Raw genomic sequence first — 22,121 nt, 5'->3', positions numbered from 1 at the left:
GAAGTCTGATCCCGGATGAGCTCGGGTGGGCTCTGGACAAGTCACCTCGGGCCATCCTCCCCACCTCGAGGTAGCTGCCTCTGTCCTGCTCTGCCAACCAGGGAGCAAGCCCAGAGTCAACGCACGGAAAGTCCCAGAGCCAAGAGGAAGAGCAGGAGAGAGCCCTGTGTCCAGTCCACCGTGTTCAGCCACGACCCCACCCAGGTGCTGGGCCTCACAGCCCCTGCTCAGTATGTCGTGTTCCGAGCACGCAGCTTCACACGTCCCCTCTCAGGGACACCTGGGGGGACGAGCTGGCTCCAAAAGGGCCCTGGGAGTGAGAGCTCACGGTGGTGAAAACGTTTCCTCTCGATACCCAACAGCTGGAACCGCTGGATTAAAAAACAAACCCACCACCTAAAGCTCAAGAGCCCTTACTTCTCCATCCCAGGAAAACTGTGCTGTCAACACTGGCTCAGCCACTGGGTCGCCTCCCTAATTCAGGGTTCAAGAGAAGAAAGAATGTGGAGCATAGAGAAGGCGCTCAGGGAGGGAGTCCCTGCTGGAGAGAGAGGAGGGTCGGCCGCGAGGGAGGCTTCTCTTCAAGGAGCGGCGGCAAGGGCTGATTCCTCACCCACGACACTGTACTCACTTAATGTTTCGGGAAAGGCGGTGATAGGACTGCCACCTGGAAGGCACGTTCATGTCACAGTGCACCACCGGCTTTATCTGGAGAAAGAAAACCAGGCCTTAGGGTTCGTTCAGATTAGCAAACGCTTGCTATGCACCATCAGCATCCAAGTGCCACCCCAAACCTAAGTGAAGGTGGGGTCTCTTGTTGATAGAACACCCCAGGAAGGACCCTGGAGGACTCCGAGAGGGGTTGTGTGCTCGTATGTGGGGCAGACAGGATCCCAGGGCCAGTGTGGAGTAGTTGGGACTGCAGGCCACCTGCCCTCATGGTGAGAAGCTCAGGTATAAAAGTGCAGAGTGCCAAGGACCAGGGTGACAGCCAGAGGGCCCCCAGGGGGCTGCGCAGCTCACACCAGACACACCCAGCAGTTCACCCAACAAGCACGAGCCAATGACCTCTGTGCCACCCCTGAGGCTCTGCTGGCCAACCCCTTGGGTCCTAAGGATGGTCAGGGTGGCTTCTACCCTCAGGCCACAAGCTCTGAGCCAGACATCCTGGCCAGCAGGTGGGAACAGCTCCCCCATATTCTACGACCCTTCTCGACTCTCCTGAGAATACAAGGCCGAGCCAACTCTGGCCTGTCACCGCTCCAGCCTTGAGAGACAGGGTCGAGACCCCCCAAGTGGGAAGGAATGTCTGAGTCCTGCACAGAGGAGCAAAGTCTGCTCTCCCTGCCTGGTGGCCAGGAGTATGCAGAAAGCAAGCAGAGGGAATCCTAAAGAGCAGCACTCACCGCCCCCCCATGCTGCACAAGGCCGGGCTGCCTGGAAAGGCCCCCACTTCACTGTGGCCTCCTCCCAACCCTGCCTCTAACCACGTGGCTCTCTGCGGTTCCAGCCTGCCAGGTGGAACGGTGCAGGGCCCCTCTCCCTCCCACTGCCGCCCTTCAGATCCAATTGCCAGGTCCCTCCTGTCTGTCTCTGCAGACAACGTGCCCAGGTACCCCACCCCCACCCCCACCCCCACCCCCCCGCATGATGCAAATCCTCCCCTCTCCTCCTTGGATGATGGGAGGTTCCCGCCAGGGTCCCACCGTCACCTCCCGAGATGCCACATCACCCTAACCACTGGCCAGCAGGACATGGCTGTTCCCCTCCATCCACAAAGTAAGCCCAGACCCCACCACCTGCATCCTGTCTCACTGTCCCACGCACCTGGCCACCTTCCCCTGCTCTAGGCCACTCCACACTGCCCTGTCAGGGTGCGGTCAGACACTCTGGCCTCTGCTACACTGAGGCCTTCACCCGAAGGCTCCAGTCTCCTCCCCCACCCACCAAGCTCACCGCCCTCCTTGCAGCACGAGTAGGACCAAGCCCAGTGCCCCTCACACCACACCCTTTACTCCTGCACACACACTCTGCAGAGATGCCCCCCATGCCCAGCCACCTCTCTCCACACTCCGGAGGTCAGATGGACTCTACCTACACCTCACACTGCTGAGCCCCCTCCCCTTGCAGGCTCCCAACCCAGGCCTCACCTAGAACACCGGACAGGACACCAGTTGCTCTGCACCTGATAGTCTGCCCTGCAGCTGAGTGTGCCAAACACCTCTCTGCACACTCCCCAGCTTGACTTTGCCGCCCGCCTGCTGCCCGGGTCTCCACTGAGCCTGCCACCTCCCAGATCCCCATTTGAGGCCTGCCAGAGATAGACACCACCTGAGCATTCCCTCAAGGCCTCCCAGGGCCCGTCCCCTCACTGGTCAGACCGTCCTCAACTTACCTGCAAGATGGGCACACGGTCTATTCATTTGGGAAGCTTGCCTGAACACTGTAGGTTGAGAAGTCACCCCCAAAAGCCCCAGCCCAGGTGCTCTGGGTTCCACACACACTGCCAGGGGCAAGAAAGAACCCACACCTGCCCCCACACCTCCTGAGAACCATGTTCCAGAAGGAAGGTGCTCTGGGCATGTCTTATGGGTCCTGGGAGAAGGGTGAGGAGATCCAAGAGGACAAGCCACTGCTGGGAAGGCTGATCCAGCACCTGGCTGCAGCCTGAGTTACCATTAGACAGAGCAACCCTGACCTGCAGCCCTCGAGGGGGCAGAGCCAGGCCTGGCACAGCCTGGCAGGCTCTGGAGCTGGAAGCCTAGGTCAAAACCCAGCCCTGTTTCCAGGAGAGACAGTGCTCCTCTCTGGGCAGCAGTGTTTGCTTTTAGAACAAGGAAGACTTTATAAAGTGCTCATGAGAATTAGAACGGTTGCCACAAAGCAAAGGCGACCCCCATCACACAGTGCTAAGAACTCCATGCAACTAACATGAGCCCACACAGGCACACACGTGTGCACGCACGTGCGAGGGAAGCCTGGCGAGAGCTCATGTAGCTCACGTAGGCATCTGAGTCTTATTTTGGCCCAAGCAAAATTGCCAGCTTTACCCACAGATGGTCCCCAGATCGCCCTCTCTCAGAAGATGGCGCCACCAAGACCCTTTTGTCCAACTTCAAAATTCCTAGTGCCCACTGCTAAGCCCTCAGCCCCTTGGCAACTCTACCGCAGCACCACCCCTTGGACTGCTGGCTTCCCGCGGCCCCAGGCTCCAGGCTCCCACAGCCCAACACGGCTCTTGCTGCCCGGCCCCTGTGCTTTCTTTGCAGCAAGCAAGGAGCAGCCTTGCAGGTGGCTCTCTGCAGCACCCACGCCCACCATCCCATTTGAGCTGGCACCTGCTGCCTCTCCTCCCCGCGCTCCCCACCTCTGCATCCTGTGCTCTGGCCCTGGCCCATCCTTTCAGCTATGCAAATGCCACAGCTGTCTCTGCCCAGTACTGGGCCTGTGTGGCTTGCTTTCTGTCTCACTGAGCCGCCACTCCATGTCCTCTTGGAGGGTCTTCCCTGACCAGTTACACAGTCAGCCTGCTTCCATCACATCACTTCCATTGCCTCGGGGTTTCCCGTTCGCTTGCTCACCCGCCTTGTGGAGTCTGACTAACCCTCCTGAGAGCGGTCAGATCAACAGGGGGCCCACCACCTGAGGAGGAGTGGCGTGGACTTCAAGGCTTTCACAGCACCAATGGAGGAAGGAAGAGCGGAAGATGCCAGGACAAGAGCAGGACACCTGAGACCGTGCACAGGACCCCAGAAAGAGAGGAGCCTGGGGACTGCAAATGCATCCACCCCTGTTCTCACCTGCCATGTGCCACACAACATCTACTCACCTGCGCCCAAACACTCATCAAAAATCAAGGCCACGAGTATCGACAACTAGCCTAACTGTACAGACCTTGTTTGAAACACCACAACAGGGGTTATCCTCTGCGATTCTATTAAGGGACAGCCGCCTTAAGAACAGCTTTCTGCCTGACAACATTGAGAAACAAAGAGCTGATTGCTCTTTCGATGTGTTAATGATTCATCAACCCTGATGTCACCTGCCTAATTAAGTAACTCCAACTGTTGAGGACGCCGTTCTGATTTTTTTGTTCCCTGTACTTCTCATCAAGTGTCAGGTAAAGGTGGTTTTCTGCTACTCTCTGATGGTGGTGACAGTTTCATTCACATGTGTCAGAGCCACACTCCCACGTCAGTCATCTGTCCGGAGAGGCCGAAGGACCAGGAGCTAGAGGCCTATTGGCCAAGGCACTAAATTTAAGCAATGAGAGAAGACACTGAGATCACCACGGACGCTTCTGCCTCTAGCAGCTCCAGCTTGCGGAATGCCAACAGGCTCTGCCAAAGACTCTTCCACACGTTCATGCCTGATCACCAAAATAACAAGGCCACCTATCCAGGAGGCTGAGGCAGGAGGATTGCAGAGTGACCCAGTTCAAGCCCCAGCACCACATTAAATGTGCACAACTCCAGGTAGCAGCAAAGAACACCAAGACATCCAGGCTGCCCTGAGCCATCAAAACACATTCTATTACCGTTCCTAGCACGAGTCCTATGGTACAACACAGCAGAGCGCTCGGGCCTGTGTTTGACTCCCGCGATCCCAGCACTGGCCGCCCTCCGAGCTGTGCAACCTCTCAGCCATCCTTCCTGCAGCAGTGCAGTTAACAGCAGCACTACCTCCCAGCCGCTGCTTTCCACACGAGTACTCAAACAAGAGAGTGCGCTGTCCAGAGCTCAGTAGAAGTGGACGCCAGCCACGGGCTCAACTGACAAGAACTGCTCTTTGTCCTCCTCAGGCTCCAAGTCCCCGTCACCTCCTCATGCTGTTCCAAACCCTCAGCCCTCTCCATGCAAAATATCAAGCAAAGGCCCCAGTCACTGAGCCACCACCAAGAACTCAGCAACCTTCCCCTCGAGCCCCCTCGCCTCCCAATGCTCTGTCCCCTCCCTGCCTGCCTTTTCCAGCAGCCACCGTCCACGGAAAAGGAATCTACGTCCCAAGGGAAAGGAATCGCATCATACGTCTGCCATCCAGATTCTCCACTCTTCCACCCCTCTGCTGATGGAGAAGGATGAGGACCTGCTGCCTGCTGCTCTCAGGATTCTATCCACATGAGAATTCAGCAGAGAGACAGCAGAAAACCCTCACCACTGTCCAGGGGATCGCTGATGATTACGATGAAAAGAAACTAGTAATTCAGCTGCTGGTAGAGACGGGACGGGCTGGGGACCATCAGCTGAAGGGTCGTGGGTTTTAAGTGCTTGTGGCTCACTGAAGCTTAAGTGAGGATTTCCTTGCAATAAGTAGAATTTCCCTTTTGTCCCTTGTCACAAGTTTGAAAGCCTCACAGCTTGTATAACGTAACCACTTTTGACTTGGACTAGCATAACTCATCCATGAAATAAACTGAAAAGAGAAAAAAAAAATCAAACAAAAAAGGCTCAGGAGACTGTGGCACCAAGACCGCAGGCGGGAGGCACATCTGGGGGACCCTCAGGAGGAGCCGCTGGACAGTGGTGGTCAGCCTGAGAGCCAGAGCACACACGGGTGGAGACCCGAGGGCACCCTTCACAGGAGCACTGTGGGAAGGGCAGGGTCTCTAGGCTCGTCTCCTAGAGGAGGAAGGTCTGGTCAGACCCTCAGTCCACAAGGCCGCGAGCAAGGAGACCATCCGCACCCTCTCCTGGGGGGAGGCGTCTTGCCAGGGCAGCCAGGCCCAAGCAGGGACATCAGGCAGGGGAGGCCGGAGCTCGCCACAGCAGCCCTGCTCCACCTCCTGGAGAAGCACGGCCGCCTGGCAGCCCGTGCCCTGATGGTCCTGACCTGGCCTCAGCAGCACAGCAGCTCTGCAGGGGGAGGACAGGCCCGTGTGGTTGAACACCTTGGGTGTCAACCAGGCGGGCTCCCAGGCTTGCAGGCCATGGAGACAGTGGTTTCTATCTTTCATCTTTTGGAAAATGGGCAATTCCTTTACAAATTAAAATTTAATTTACATTTAAAAAGGAGGGATATTGGTCAAATTATGTTGTTATATTGTGCACAAGTATGAATAAGTCACAAATCTCACCATTATGTACAACTGTATTGCACCAATAAAAAACGTAGAAAGAAGCAGGTTTTATGGAGCTGACTTCACATGCTTTGTAAAGTCCCACCACAATTCTCAAAGCCGACACGGTGTCAACCCGCCAGGAAGAAAGCAGGGTCACCTTCACACTCCCCTGTCCTGGGTGGCCCCGTGCTGGGTGGCCCTGTGCTGGGTGGCCCTGTGCTGGATGGCCCTGTCCTGGGTGGCCCTGTGCTGGGTGGCACTGTGCTGGGTGACCCTGTGCTGGGTGGCCCTGTGCTGGGTGGCCCCATGCTGGGTGGCCCTGTGCTGAATGGCCCTGTCCTGGGTGGCCCTGTCCTGGGTGGCCCTGTCCTCAGTGGCCCCATGCTGGGTGGCCCTGTGCTGGGTGGCCCTGTGCTGGATGGCCCTGTCCTGGGTGGCCCTGTGCTGGGTGGCCCTGTCCTGGGTGGCCCTGTCCTGGGTGGCCCTGTGCTGGGTGACCCTGTGCTGGGTGGCCCTGTGCTGGATGGCCCTGTGCTGGGTGGCCCTGTGCTGGGTGACCCCGTGCTGGGTGGCCCCGTGCTGGGTGGCCCCGTGCTGGGTGGCCCTGTGCTGAATGGCCCTGTCCTGGGTGGCCCTGTCCTCAGTGGCCCCATGCTGGGTGGCCCCGTGCTGGGTGGCCCCGTGCTGGATGGCCCTGTCCTGAGTGGCCCTGTGCTGGGTGGCCCTGTCCTGGGTGGCCCTGTGCTGGGTGGCCCTGTGCTGGGTGGCCCTGTCCTTGGTGACCCTGTCCTCGGTGGCCCCGTGCTGGGTGGCCCTGTGCTGGGTGGCCCTGTCCTGGGTGGCCCTGTGCTGGATGGCCCTGTGCTGGGTGGCCCTGTGCTGGGTGGCACTGTGCTGGGTGACCCTGTGCTGGGTGGCCCTGTGCTGGGTGGCCCTGTCCTTGGTGACCCTGTCCTCAGTGGCCCCGTGCTGGGTGGCCCTGTGCTGGGTGGCCCTGTGCTGGATGGCCCTGTGCTGGGTGGCCCTGTGCTGGGTGGCCCTGTGCTGGGTGGCCCTGTCCTTGGTGACCCTGTCCTCAGTGGCCCCGTGCTGGGTGGCCCTGTGCTGGGTGGCCCTGTCCTGGGTGGCCCTGTGCTGGATGGCCCTGTGCTGGGTGGCCCTGTGCTGGGTGGCCCTGTCCTTGGTGACCCTGTCCTCAGTGGCCCCGTGCTGGGTGGCCCTGTGCTGGGTGGCCCTGTCCTGGGTGGCCCTGTGCTGGATGGCCCTGTGCTGGGTGGCCCTGTGCTGGGTGGCCCTGTCCTAGGTAGTCCTGTGCTGGATGGCCCTGTGCTGGGTGACCCTGTCCTGGGTGGGCCTGTGCTGGGTGGCCCCGTCCTGGGTGGCCCCATCCTGGGTGGCCCCGTCCTGGGTGGCCCTGTGCTGGGTGGCCCTGTCCTGGGTGGCCCTGTCCTAGGTAGTCCTGTGCTGGATGGCCCTGTGCTGGGTGGCCCTGTGCTGGGTGGCCCTGTCTTGGGTGGCCCCGTCCTGGGTGGCCCTGTGCTGGGTGGCCCTGTGCTGGGTGGCCCTGTCCTGGGTGGCCCTGTCCTAGGTAGTCCTGTGCTGGATGGCCCTGTGCTGGATGGCCCTGTGCTGGGTGGCCCCGTCCTGGGTGGCCCTGTGCTGGGTGGCCCTGTGCTGGGTGGCCCTGTCCTGGGTGGCCCTGTCCTGGGTGGCCCTGTCCTCAGTGGCCCCATGCTGGGTGGCCCTGTGCTGGGTGGCCCTGTCCTGGGTGGCCCTGTCCTCAGTGGCCCCGTGCTGGGTGGCCCTGTGCTGGGTGGCCCCGTCCTGGGTGGCCCTGTGCTGGGTGGCCCTGTCCTAGGTAGTCCTGTGCTGGATGGCCCTGTGCTGGATGGCCCTGTGCTGGGTGGCCCCGTCCTGGGTGGCCCTGTGCTGGGTGGCCCTGTGCTGGGTGGCCCTGTCCTGGGTGGCCCTGTCCTAGGTAGTCCTGTGCTGGATGGCCCTGTCCTGGGTGACCCTGTCCTGGGTGGCCCTGTGCTGGGTGGCCCTGTCCTGGGTGGCCCTGTCCTGGGTGGCCCTGTCCTCAGTGGCCCCATGCTGGGTGGCCCTGTGCTGGGTGGCCCTGTCCTGGGTGGCCCTGTCCTCAGTGGCCCCGTGCTGGGTGGCCCTGTGCTGGGTGGCCCTGTGCTGGGTGGCCCTGTGCTGGATGGCCCTGTCCTGGGTGGCCCTGTGCTGGGTGGCCCTGTCCTGGGTGGCCCTGTCCTGGGTGGCCCTGTGCTGGGTGGCCCTGTGCTGGATGGCCCTGTGCTGGGTGGCCCTGTGCTGGATGGCCCTGTGCTGGGATCAGGCTGGAGTTACAGTTAAAACTCTGTGGTGGCTCCAAGCCCAGACAGTCTACCAGCACGTGCTCTCCAGCCTAGTGAAGAAGTAACTCAGCCCTGGAAGCTCTTCCCGAACCCCCAGAGACACTGTAAGGTGACCACCAGCCCCTCCACCAACACAGCTGCCAATCTCCTAAACAAGATCTTCATACATGAAGACACCAATGGTGTGAAGTCCTTTGTGTACAATCAGGGGCTTGAAAAACCGTGCTCTGATGTGTGACATGAAATGAATTGCATTCTGCCACCATTTGTAACAAATCAGATAAATAAATAATTTAATTTTTAAAAATCCAACAAATACAAAAAAGATACTTCACAACCAAATGTGATTGGCTTAAGGTTTGAAAAGCAATTAACGTCATTTAAAATATTCACAGATTAAACCTGAAAATGATATGATCATCCCACAGATTCAGGGGAGTCCTGCCTGGTGCACTGAAATCTCAATCCTAACCCCACTTCCCACTGTGGGTCCCCTTGGGTCACAGCTACAGTGGGCACCCGTGGTGTGTCTTGCTTTGGTTCTGTCCTGTTGGGCGAGCCTGGCTCTGCCTCCACCTCCTGCTCACGCTGGCTCTCTCAGTCGGGGGCTGGAGGGCATGAGAACACGGGCAACAGGGCAGAGCCGCCAGCCTCCGAGCTCCCAAACCTCTCCCAGGACAGATTTCAAGTGAGGCTCTTTAGGGCAAAGGGGAGGCTTCAGTGGGCGCCCTGGGCCACTCCACAGGGAGTCCCTCCAGGACTGCCTCCCACAGGACGCATCCTCGGCTGAGCCTGCTCCTTTGCTGCATCCACAGACCTTCCCTGAGCTGGCACTCACCTGAACAGCTCCAGAGTGGCCACTGTACCTGCCCCTCCCAGCTCCCCTGGGAGCAAGGCCGCACCCTGACCCATGAAGTCCCAGGCGAAGAGCATGTGTGTCCCTGGAGACCTACCCAGCCACCAGGCTTCCTTTCAGACCCCATCCCTATCTCCTGCAGGAAGCCAGGCACTGCCACAGAGGACCACCTCCGAGAGGGACAACACCACACCTGGCCCCAGAGAGCTGGGGCCTCGGGGACACAGACTGGCTCACAGGCAACTGCACGGACCTGTGTGCAGCGCCTCACAGAGGCAAGCAGGGGCACTGCAGGGCCACGAGGGAGGACCCCCAGTCCTTACCAGGGCAGCAGGGGCTTCCTGGAGGAAGGGGCATCGAATACCGAGGAGGAGTCCACTGCTAAGTTGGAAGGACAGGAGCAACGGCCCAAGCCTGGCTCGGGGAAGGGGACACAGACCTGAAGGGAGTCAGGTGAGGGGCGAGGGGTGAGGCTGAAGTAGCAGAGGCTCCATCAAAACAGGCCTCAAACTCCATGGTGACAGCAGCAAAGACAGGTGTCAAACGGGAAAGGGAGAAGGCTGGAAAGAGGGCGGGAGGCAGGGAGACACAGACTCCTCCTGGTGACGGAGCGTGGCGCCTTGGCGCATACATAATTAGATTTGACCCCTACCCCAGATCCAACCAGACCCACTTTACAGATAAGAAAACCGGGCGTCGGAGAAGTTAAGGTGTCCGAACGAGAGAGCCCGTGACATTTCCACAAGGCTCTGACACGAGCATGGCCATCCGTCAGGAGAGTAAGGAGCGCGATGCTCCGGTTCAGAGGTTGGGATGGGCTCTCACAGGCCGGACAGAGTCCACGCATTACCGTCTCTCAGGACAGCAGCAGGCCGTACCCACAAGAACCCTGAAAATGTAATGTGGCAAGTAAGGTGTAAAAATGCAAAAGAATGCTCAGTGCAGTGATAATTCTAATAATAAAAATACCCAAGGGTCAAGCCAAGGGTGGTCGGTTTTAAAAACAGACGGTCTACACCAGCCAACAAGAACTCCAAGTCCACCAAGAATCCTAAGGGAGCATACACTGACACGTAGCAATTTCACGATCAATCATGAAGTAAAGGGGTTCTGCAATATATTAGAACATGCTCTCCTTTTGCTTAAGTAAGTACATTTATAAAGCTCAGAGTGCACATGGATGTGCACGTGTTCATATGTTGAGCCCACACGGAAAACCACCCAGGGAGGTACAGTGGTTGATTGTGGGTGTTTTCATGGTAGGATCGTGGGTGTTTTCATTTGAACCAAATATTTTCTCAATTTTCTACAATAAGTAGGAATCACACGTTACTCTTTTAGCAGAAACACAAGTTTCCAAGATAGGTGTCCAGGACAGACCAACAACAAAGAGTAAAGAGCCCGGGAAGAACGGACTGAGCACAGCGGCCCGGCAAGGCCCCCAGCCTGAGCTCATGCCTCCTGGACAAGACCGGGTTTCCTTCCCCGAGCTTCTCAGTGAGGCAGGGAACCAGCAGGGCTTCGGGGAAAGCGGCATTTAAACGTTCATTTAAACATTCCTTGTAGAGTCACTGGTCGCCCCTGTGCTCTGGAAAACCCCTCGGCCTGTCACATCTCTTTCAAGATGCGAGTTTAGCAGTCTCATCTCATGGACACTTGCTTTCAGCCAGGGGCGGCCTGCGGAGAAAGCAGAACCAGAACACAGCCCTCGCTGGGGAGAATACTGGGTCAGGCTCATCCGTTCTGAGACCCTTGGGAAAGAACCGAGCCGTCATCTGAACTGGGGGCCACGGCTATGTGACTTGAGGCTACAGACAGAACCCTGGGTCACTGCCACAAGCCCTGCAGCCAGGGGGTCCAGGACACCTCCTGCACTAGAGCCCCCACACACCCCAGGCCACAAAAGCTGGGATCTCCCAGCCTCTGCCTTGTGCCTCCCTGCCCCATCCCTCCGAGCAATGAAACGTCATTTCACAACATTAATAAGCCATTTCTGAGGCTGCATTAAGCACATGGTATAGCATTCCAACTGACGTCCTGATTCTCATCATGGTCTCCTGGGAGGGAAGCTTCTTCAAGTTTCCCATTAATAGATTTGACCAAAGCAGATTTCTGAAAGAATGATTTTCAGAAGTTTGGCACTTCTACTCTGTATTACTGTATCACAAAATGATACAAGCACCTCAGTGAAGTCCTGGACTTGGGGACACTGCAAAGACTCACCTTGTACTGCCTTTAATTGGAACCGGTTCACATGGCATTCAAACCAGCAGCCATTCGCAGATCTCAGACTTGGCTCAGGTGAGCTACCACCACTGAAAGGCATTTGCACAAGACTAGTGTCTACTAATTACTGAGCTCCAGCTGAGTGCCCCATCATGCTAGGCGCTGCACGGGGATCACTTCATTCAACCTGACAACCATCTGCAGATTTAACCATGATACAACATACCCATGACATTCAACCATCCTGCTCTGAGTGGTATCCATGTACACACATGTATGTATGTACACATGTATGTACATGTGTGTGTGTAAAGATAGAGAAATTATAGATAGATAATAGAAAGAGATAGAGAGATAAAAGATTGGATGATAGATACAGATATGCACAGCCTTGGACCCGGCCTGGAGTGCACCCTGGGCTGTCCACCTGGGACAGGAGCGGGAAGGGCTGCACACGGCCTCACTTCCATCAAGGCCTCCAGGAGCTTTCAGTATCAAGCCACCCACTTCCTGGCCCTTGCAAAGCTCTTCTCCATCGGCCCTAGAAGGAGGCACAGCGGCAGCAGGACAAGGACTTCCTCTTGGTGTCCACCCCCAGGCCCAGCTTCCCCAGCTCAGCACAGGTCGTGGAGAAGTTCTTGGGTTGGAAATGCAATTCCCAAATGCACAGCTTGATGGTACCTGAGGTGAGGTCTTCAGAAGATGATCAGAATTGAACAAAGTCATGAGGTGACCTCTACGGTGGCATCCCTGACCTTGGCTTTATCAGCAGGCGAAGAGAAACCCACACTAGCACACGGCCTCGCCACGTGACGCCCTCCACAGCGTTTCAACACAGCAAGAAGGCCTCGCCAGGTGCTGGCGCCACGCTCTCAGATTTCCCAGCCTCCAGAGCCTGCGCAGGTGGACTTCTGTTCTTCACACTCGACCTGCTTGACAGATGCAGACTAAGACACGTGGGCCTTCCCTCCACTGCTCACAGGGCTTCTCTCTATAAAGGCTTAATGTCTATCAGAGATAATTCAATCACTTGATCCCGTGCGTGGAACACAGGAGACTCATTTCACACTGATAGGTTCTACAGCAGTGGCGATGGGTCCGTCCCTGGGAAAGGGAGGGCAGAATCTCGGAATCATCTCTAAAGCCCTTGGGGTCAGTCCCAGCTCTATTCCTCGAGCCCCCTGACCTTGGACACAGCACTGAACTTCCCCAAACTCTTTATTCATGTTTTCACCAGCAGATATTAAGACCTCTCTACCTCACTATTGCTATTTTTCCATTTTCCCAGCTAAGATGGTAGATGTGAAAATGTGCTAAGAACGTAAGCCATACCCATTCCACGTTAGAACAGAGGAGAGGTGAGGGCATCGAACATGACTGTGATGTGCCCCAAGGACTGATGACTCTCCCTCCAGTGCTAATGTGACATGGGGACACAGCACCTGCTGCTAAGGGAGTGTGGCCATCCATGAAATCAATGGCACAGAGGACTCACGAAGGCCCCTCCAGGCTTTCGAGTACAGCACCTGACAGCAGAGCACCCTGACCCTACGAATTAACACGGGGACAGTGGAATGATCAGCCAGAGGCAAGTCTTCTGGTTCATGGAGCGTTGTGTTTCCTTGGGCTCCTGGGTGCCCCCCACAAAACACAGTGCAGCCAAAGTGCAGGCTTCTGTGAGCGTTTCAGATAAGAGATATCTAACTGCACCAGTGAGGGTGACTGACAGCTGGGTAGCGCATGTCCTTACATGTCCTCCTGGGGGGCAAAACTGGTCTTCACCCCAGGCCACCCCTGTGGTTCCCTCCTGCACACAGCAGATTGTTTGAGTAAATTCTGTGAACAAAGCTCTCGGCGGAGGACCAACTCACTTAGTGATGTCCACACCACTGATGTGTGTTCCTCAAAATACTACCCTCCCTCCAAGACAAGGGTCTACACAGCAACCAGCAGTATCACAACCGGTCACTGCAGATGACATCCTCCACAAAAGGAAAGAGGGGTAGGGACGATGAGCATCAGGCACCTCCAGGTCATTACGTGGCATGTCGTTCAAGTCCTGCAACACCCAAGGGCAGCAAAGGGCATCTCGGATGCTGCTGGAGCAACAAAGTGGTTAGAAGCTCTGGGACCCAATCCAGAGAAATACCAAAGGGATTAAGATGGTGCCGTAATTCCACTTCTGTGAAAACCATCATGATGTAGCAGCCGTGTCTCTGAAAGGGGCCCACGGTGTCACTGTTTAAGACTGTGAAAAGGTAGGATGAATCAAAGATCTGCTGTCAAGGGATGGGTTAAATAATAAAGATAAATTCACAGGAAAGAGTTTTTCAGGCATTAAAAATCAGGTTGCAGAAGAGCACTTACAGTACAAGAAAATAATTATGACGTATAGTAAATAAAGATCCGAAAAGATTTTATTAACTGACATAGTGGTGCACATCCATACTCCCAGCTACAAGTCCAAGGCCAGCCTTGACAACTTAGTTAGACCCTGTCTCAAATTTTTAAATAATAAATAAAAAGGGTTGGAGATGTAGCCCCAGGGCACAGCAGTTGCCTAACATGCACAAGGCCTTGGGTCCAACCTCAAGTACCACCAAAAAAGACTTTGTGGATGGACACTGTTGTGGTTCAGATATGAGGCATCCCCAAAGCCAGGTGTGACACAATGCACGGATGTTCAGAGGTAAAATGATTAGACTGTGAGAGGCGTGACTTAACTGATGTGGGTTAGCTGGGTGGCAACTGTAGGCAGGTAGGGTGTGGCTGGAGGAGGTGGGCCCCTGGGCGTGCCTTTGGGGTTTTGTTTTGTCCCTACTTCCTGGATGCCAGGCCCGGAGCTGCCTTCCTCTCGTGCCCTTGCACCACGGTGTTCTCTGCCTCGCCTGGGCCCAGAGCTGTGGAGTCGCTGGCCATGGACTGAACCTCTGAAACCATGACCAGATAAGCCTCTCCTCCTCCTGTCCTCGTCAGTCTCTCGGGCCCAGGGACACAAAGCTGACTAGGGCAGATTCTGTGTGTGTGTGTGTGTGTGAGTGTGCCTGCCTGCTACAGGTCACAGAAACCAGCTAGGAAGGCAGGACAGAATGCAGCCCCTGGGGTCATTTTGGAAGGCAGGGTTGTTGGTGAGTCTTCAGCCGTCTTCCTTGTGCTCCCTGAGCAGCTCGCAGTGACTTTCGTGTGTTTTAAGTTAACAGAGTGGAAGTCCCCAGAGAAAACCTTCAGACTCTCTGACAAGGACAGCCTCAACCTCGGGGGCGCGGGCAGGGGCCGGTGCTGCCCCACCCCACCCTGGGAAGCTCCACCGAGTGTGCCCAGGCTGCCCTTCAACACTGGGCACACAACCTCTGCAGGTCACGGCTCCCTCGGCTAGAAAATAAGGTTCCACAAGACAGTCTACAAGCCCCCGCCATCCTGAGTTGTTACCTGTAAGTCGCATTTTATCGAATCCACTGAAATGTGCAAGAATGAGCACAGCCTTCAACTTCAGACATGTGCTGATCCCTCCCCAGCCCCAACAGAGGGGCAAACAAACAGCTGGATGCCAAGAAGAACAGGCGCCACTTGCTCCATCAGCCCAGCCCTGACCCACAGTGACGGCCAGATTGTCAGGGGAAACCTGCCCTCCTGGACGGTCACAATTGAAGTTGGGGACACACTAAATTTGACTTCCTTTCACTGCCCTGAGAGCTGTGGGTCTGTCGGGGGTGCCTGGGCGCCACTCTGGAGCTACCCGAACATTCCTGGGATGTGGAGGTGCACAAGGACACGGGCAGTCGTGAGGCTCAGGATGTGGAGGACAGCTGACAACTCCTCCTGCTGACAGCGCCACACAGCGTGTCACTGAGTCCCGCCCCAGTCCTCTGATGCAGGCCATCACCTCCGCAGAAGAGCAAAACAGAGGGTGCTGTAGAAGAGGAGGCACCTCAGCACCCACCTGGTGACACTCCTCAGAGCTGAGTCTTTGTTTAAAAAAGTAAAAATCTTGGTAAATTCTAAATATCAATAGGCTCCATTACTCAAAACTGTTGGGTTTTGTTACAGAAAAGGTGGGTCTCTAGTGAATGAGTGGCTGTGCTGTTTTTGTTAGGAATCAAGTGTCACGGATGGAATGACAGGCATCCCTCCCCCCACACACACCTCTCAGAAGCCTATCGTGGGCAAAGCCAGCGTTATCATGAGCACCAACCCTGCATGACTTTAAACAGCTCTTCCTGACATCCACTTCCCAAATCCCCAAAACAAAAGGAAAATGAGAGGTTTTAGCAAATAGCTTCATAGTGTGCCTCAAAGATGCCCATCTCCCTTGGTGTGGCTCCAGGGCACTTTTACGACTCCGTCACTGGGCACTGAGGCTCTGACTACCTGACAAGCTCACCCAGGGCCTTCCCGCGCTCAGGGGCACTTCCTGCCAAACCCTGCGGTTTAGCCCCAGGCAGTCAGGACCCGAGTTCTAACCATCTGGCCCACCTCCTCCCCTTGGCCATGCACACTTACTTCCTTCAACTTCCTCATCTTGGAGGGCTTTCTGGGAACTATATGGATATAGCTGCAAGAGAAGAGAGGAGAAACAGAATTAGAAGGTAAATATTCAGATTCAGAGCTGTGGCCCCTTCAACTTTGAAGAAGACAACGCCACAGCAATGCACAACCAGGCGGAGGCACTCCCAGACACAGACATGCGGGCCCAGGGGACGGCGGAAGGACTTCCCAGCAGGTGCCACGGCACAGCCCTGCGGAGACTTACCAGGCATCACTTCCCCGGGAAGCGTTTGGGTTATTGACACGGCCCCAGAAATCATCTCATTCAGTGGATTTCATTCCAACAGGTCACTAAAGGACCAGGGTCAGAGCGGAAGCCAGACTCCAGCCCAGCCCTGGGCCTCCTGGGCTCCCTGCCTCACAGGGCTTCAGCCTTATTCCTATTTTACCAAAACGGAGAAGAGTCACCAAATAAAATTTTTGAGTTTACTCTTACAATTTTTTCCCTTGGGGACAATTTTTTCCCTTGGGTGCTTGTGGGAAAATCTTCTATATTTCCCCAAAATTAAAGTTTTAAATGATACCAAATTAGACTGTAAGATTTATGTGGGATACTAAGGTTTCTTCTGATTTAAAAAAAAATCATATTTGAGATTGTGACCATTTTTTGATGATTTTAGCAACAATCCGAGAAGGAATCACTTAAACTTGGTAGATGGAAAAAACAGTGATTCGATATAGAGTCAAGAGCCACGAACTCGGATGCTCCCAGAGGTCAGGGCAGTGTTAGGGAGCGGCAGGGACTGGGGTCAGTGGGAGGGTCCTTTGCCTCTCAGATGGACAGGACCTCTCATGTCCAGCACACACTCTACATGTGGAGATGCAGGCAACTGAGACTGGGTCCTTGCCAACATCAAATCCTCTGTTTGTTTGTTTTTTTTTTTAACAGAAACCAAAAGTTCACGTTATTATGTGAATTTTCCCAATCATGACATGTTGAAGCCAATTCAAATCTTGGAAAACTGTGTGACTCGTTAAGTGTCCAGTTCACTGCCTCTGTCCACAGGCCTTCGCATCGGGCCCCAAGAGCTCCTTCCAGTCCTTGTGTTTTCCAGACAGGTTTTCTTTAGGAGATTCTAAGTCCCCAAATTCCATATTGGCTCATAAGCATTAATCTGCCAGTGAGACACGCATTAACACCCACAGAGAGCCAGTGTAGCGGCACACCCTGAAGTCCCAGGAGCAGCACAAGTTCAAGGCCAGCCGCAGCAGCTAGGGGACCCTGTCTGCATATAAAACGCTCAGTGACAGAGCACCCTGGGTCCAGTCCCAGTACAGGGGGAGTCCTGCCTGACACTGCGTGTTTCCCTGTAGCACCCCAAGAACTCACCGCTAGAACAGCACCAGGGAGCAAGCCATTCCCCACAGCCTGGAGAGCAGGAGGGGTGTGCAGAGGTCTGCTGCAGGGCCTGGCCCCCTGGGGTACGCAGGCAGGGGCCTGGGACGCAGAGACCGGGAGGAGGTAGGAGGAGGCCAGGCTGCCATGGCCAACTTCCCCCCGCTGCTGCCAGGGAACCCGGAGGGAAGCAGCCAGCTCGCGGGAGCCAGAACCTCACAGTGCTGCCTGGGCTGGGCTGACCCAAGGCAAGGGTCCACGGCACGAGCCCCATGTCACTGACAGGAAACAGGCCTCTGGGGGGTACCTGTCCTGCCCAGGCTCATCAGGTCGAAGCCCTGACTCAAACCACGTGGCCGTCCTGGCTGAGAAGAGGGGAAGGACACTGTAAATACACCTGCTCCGCCACAGGCGCTGAGGTAAGGAGGATGCTGACCTATTACAGTGCACACTGCTGGGGTCCCTCCCCAACACACACACACACACACACACACACACAGACACACACACACACAGACACACACACCCAGACACACACACACACAGACACACACACAGAGACACACACACAGACATACACACACAGACATACACACACACAGACACACACACAGATTCACAGAGACACCCACATAGAGAGACACACACACACACAGACACACACACACACAGACACACACACACAGACACACACACACACACACACACACACACAGACACACACACAGATTCACAGAGACACCCACATAGAGAGACACACACACACAGACACACAGAGACACACACAGACACACATACACAGACACACACACACACAGACACAGACATACACACACAGACACAGACACACACAGAGACACCCACAGAGACACAGACACACACACACACACACAGACACACACACACACACAGACACAGACACACACACACACACAGACACACAGAGACACCCACAGAGACATATACACAGACACACACACACAGACATACACACACACAGAGACACCCACAGAGAAACACACACAGACACACAGACACACACACACACATACAGAGACACATACACAGACACACACACAGACACAGACACACATGCACAGACACACACTCACACAGACACATACACAGACACACAAACACACACACAACTTGAGTTAGATTTTGTTGTAAATATGGCTTTCTCCACAAAAGAAGCAATTAATTCTTGGTTTTATAGGACTTTTTTTTTGAGACAGGATCTCACTGAGCTTCTTAGGGCCTCGCAAAGTTGCTGGGGTTGGCTTGGAATTTGAAATCCTCCTCCCTCAGCCTCTGGAGCTGCTGGAATTACAGGCATGTGCCACTGCGTCTGGCTAGGACAATTATTTTTTAAAACTAATAATTGTTACCCTATAACACTTTGTTTTCTAAGGGAAAAAGTCATGTGCTTTTACTCCAGAGAATGTAGGAAATATTTAAATAATGACTGGCCGCTGGGTAGATTTCACAGTGTCTCACAGCCATTATCGTGAAGGCCTGGGACACTGACACATCATCAGGCTTCAATTCAAAGCTCATCTGCTGGTGGCACAACTAGGATCTTATCTTCCAGTAAAAATTAGTTGGAGCTGCTCACTGGCTGAGCAATCACAGACTATACAAATCGCCCCGAGTGTGGCTCCCAGGCACCACCAAGCCTCAACTGTTCCAAAGCTAATTCACCAAAGGCTGGATCCGATTTCATACTTCATCAACCTAAAAGGGAAAGAAAATGAAACCCCTCCAGGTTGAACTTCACATGCAAATATCACCCAGCTACTTTAGTAAGCAGCACTGCGACGGGCCCTTCCTGGGAGCAGGTTACCTTTCCTCGCAGACGCTCAGCACCAACATGAAGAAGAGGAAGGAAAACACTGCAAAGTATTTCTGCCACATTTCCAAAACATCTTAAATTAAACCATGAGACTCTCTACAAAATTAAATGCATAACAGGGTTTATTAGAGAACGCCTAGACCCGCGGGAAAGGGGCCGGAAACACCTACAGGCCTGTCCGGGTGTCTGGGTGGACAGGATGGTCTCCTCCCTCCTCTACAACACAGCAGAGAGCCAAGTTCACAGGAAACGTGTTGGGGAGATTAATGCTTCTCATTAGATACATACTGAAAAGAACTAAAGTCAATTCTACAAACATCCTTTGGTGGTTGTAAAACTGCACCAAATACTGGATTCTAGTGGGAAGTCAGAAGTTCCAGATGTGTGTAACACCTGATTGACCTGGAAAATAACTGCAAAGGATACAGTCCTGTTAGTGATTCTCCACCCAACAGGATTACCACAGGAATCAAGCCAATGTAAAATCTGAAGACACTTTAATCAACACTATCTCTTTAGCAACTGTGATGACTAGGGTGATTTTTTTCTTTAGAAATAACAGGATGTTAAATTTGTATCTTTGCAAAAATCATTAGGAATTTAGAATACTCACCATTTGTCAGTAAAACCAACTACTTTTTTTATTCTTTTTTTTCCAAAAAATTAAAATCTCACACCACTAATTTAATTAGGAGTATCTTTGATCCTTAATAAGACTCCTAAAGCACAAGAAGTAAAATCAAGAATCGATAAATGAGTTGGATTCAAACTAAAAAGCTTCTTCCTCACAAAGGAAACAATAATGGGAGAACATCTTTACCACACGCACCTCAGACAGAGCACTAATCTCCAGGACATATAAAGAACTCAAAAAACTTAACACCAAAAAAAAGCAAATGACCCAATCATTAAATGGGCAAAGGAACTGAACAGACACCTCTAAGAAAAGGTATATAATCAATCAACAAATATGTGAAAAAATCAGTATCTCTAGCAATTAGAAAAATGCAAATCAAAGCTACTCTAAGATTTCATCTCACTCCAGTCAGAATGGCGATCATCAAGAATACAGACAACAATAAATATCGGTGAGGATGGGGAAAAAGATTCACTCATACATTTCTGGTGGGACTACAAATTGGTGCAACCACTATGGAAAGCAGTGTAGAGATTCCTCAGAAATCTTGGAATGGAACCACCATTTGACCCAGCTATCCCACTCCTCAGTTTATACCCAAAGGACTTAAAATCAGCATACTTCAGTGATGTAGCCACATCAATGTTTATAGCCACTCAACTCACAACAGCTAAACTATGGAACCAAACTAGATGTCCTTCAACAGATGAATGAATAAAGAAAATGTAGTATATATGCACAATGGAATATTACTCAGCCTTAAAGAAAAATGAAATTATGGCATTTGCTGGTAAATGGATGGAGCTACAGAAGATCATGCTAAGTGAAGTAAGCCAATCCCAAAAAACCAAAGGCCAAACGTTTTCTCTAATATGCGGATGCTAATTCACAATAAGGGAGGGTGGCTAGGTCAGAATGGAGTCACCTGAGATTAGGTAAAGGGAGGGGCAGGGGCGGGAGGGAGAGTAGAATGAATCAGACTTTACTACCCGATGTTCCTACATGACCACAGGACCAGTGTGAGTCTACATCACGCGCGACCAGAAGACAGAAATCGTTCTCCGCTTACGTGTGAAGTGTCAAGTGCATTCCCTGTCATGTATGCCTAATTAGGACAAATCTAAAAATTAATAAAAGGAAAAGAAAAAAGCGTATCCTCAGACTGGGAGGTTTCTGGAATCTGGGAGAAATGGAAATTCTCTGGAGACTCACACGGATCCTCAGCTCTCGAAGAACCCCACACATAAAACCGTAGAAAAGGCGGCCTGCAGGCGGACAGGGTGCGCAAACGTGGAGGGAATAAGGGCCACGAGGGAAACCAGCCCACGAGGCTTCGGGACCGAACCCCACGGGCAGAGGTGTCGGCGGGAGGCCAGCTCCGGCAGGACCGCCCGTGGACTCGGAGCCCCGCCCCAGGGCCCCTCCCCTGGGCCCAGCATCCTCTGAGGAGCGCAGAGGCCCGTCCTCCCGGGACGCGGCTCCGGGCGCAGGGACTCGGGGCAGCGGGGTGGCCGCAGGTGGCCGCAGGTGGCCGCAGGTGGCGGCGCGGCGGGGCGCACTTACTCGAGCTTCTTGAAGCGCTCGCGGCCCGCCGCCACGTACTTGCCGCCCGTCTGCAGCGCGTCCAGCTCGTGCACCGAGTGGCCGCGCGTGGGCGTGTAGAGGCGCCGCACGCCGAAGGGCACGTCCACCTGCGCCGTCAGCTGCTCCAGCAGCACCTCGAAGCTGGCCACGTGGCGCCGCGAGAACACGAACTTGCGGCCCACGTAGAACTGGTCCCCGTTGCGGTACACCAGGATGGTCTTGGCCGGCGTGGTGTCCACCAGCGTGTAGGGCCCGCGCGTGCCCATGGCGCTGCGCGCTCGCCTCCGCGCGAGAGCCGGACCGCGCCAGCAGGACCACGGGGAGCTGACCCGAGGGTCACCATAGAGGGCAGGAGGGCTGCGTGTGCTGACGCACGGCGATTGTGACCCGCGGCCTGCAGGGACAGGACAGGTGAGGGTAGCGGGCAGCTCTGGGAAGAGGAGGAGGAGGGTGGCCTTTAGAAGTGGCGGGAATGAGAGGGGTGACCTCGCACCCCGACCCGGCTCACTGTGCGGGTTGCATCCGGACCATCGGGACAATCAGAAGAGGACGTTGCTAGAACGCCTCGCCTTTCTGAGCCTCAGTTTCTTTAAGCGATTTACAGCCTAAAAAGCTCCTAGGCCCCTGTCGCAGAGTGGGTAAGTGGTCTGGAACCTGCACAGCA

General features: G+C 54.6%; 1 protein-coding gene across 1 annotated transcript in view; it reads right to left on the bottom strand.

Annotated features, from left to right (window-relative positions):
* Window positions 1–21,723, bottom strand: part of Dcdc2c (doublecortin domain containing 2C) — a 100,484-nt gene extending 78,761 nt beyond the window's left edge. Inside the window, exons 1-3 of the mRNA XM_076833860.2 lie at window positions 21,437–21,723; window positions 16,004–16,055; window positions 632–708 (exon numbers count right to left, since the gene is read on the bottom strand). Of these exons, the coding sequence (XP_076689975.2) occupies window positions 632–708; window positions 16,004–16,055; window positions 21,437–21,723 (416 nt within the window). The remainder of the gene's footprint in view (window positions 1–631; window positions 709–16,003; window positions 16,056–21,436) is intronic.
* Window positions 21,724–22,121: the final 398 nt, after the last annotated feature.

Source organism: Callospermophilus lateralis, chromosome 14, assembly GCF_048772815.1.
Source record: "Callospermophilus lateralis isolate mCalLat2 chromosome 14, mCalLat2.hap1, whole genome shotgun sequence".
NCBI lineage: Eukaryota > Metazoa > Chordata > Mammalia > Rodentia > Sciuridae > Callospermophilus > Callospermophilus lateralis.
Note: the sequence above shows the minus strand (reverse complement) of the source record. Positions and strands in the feature narration are given on the sequence as shown.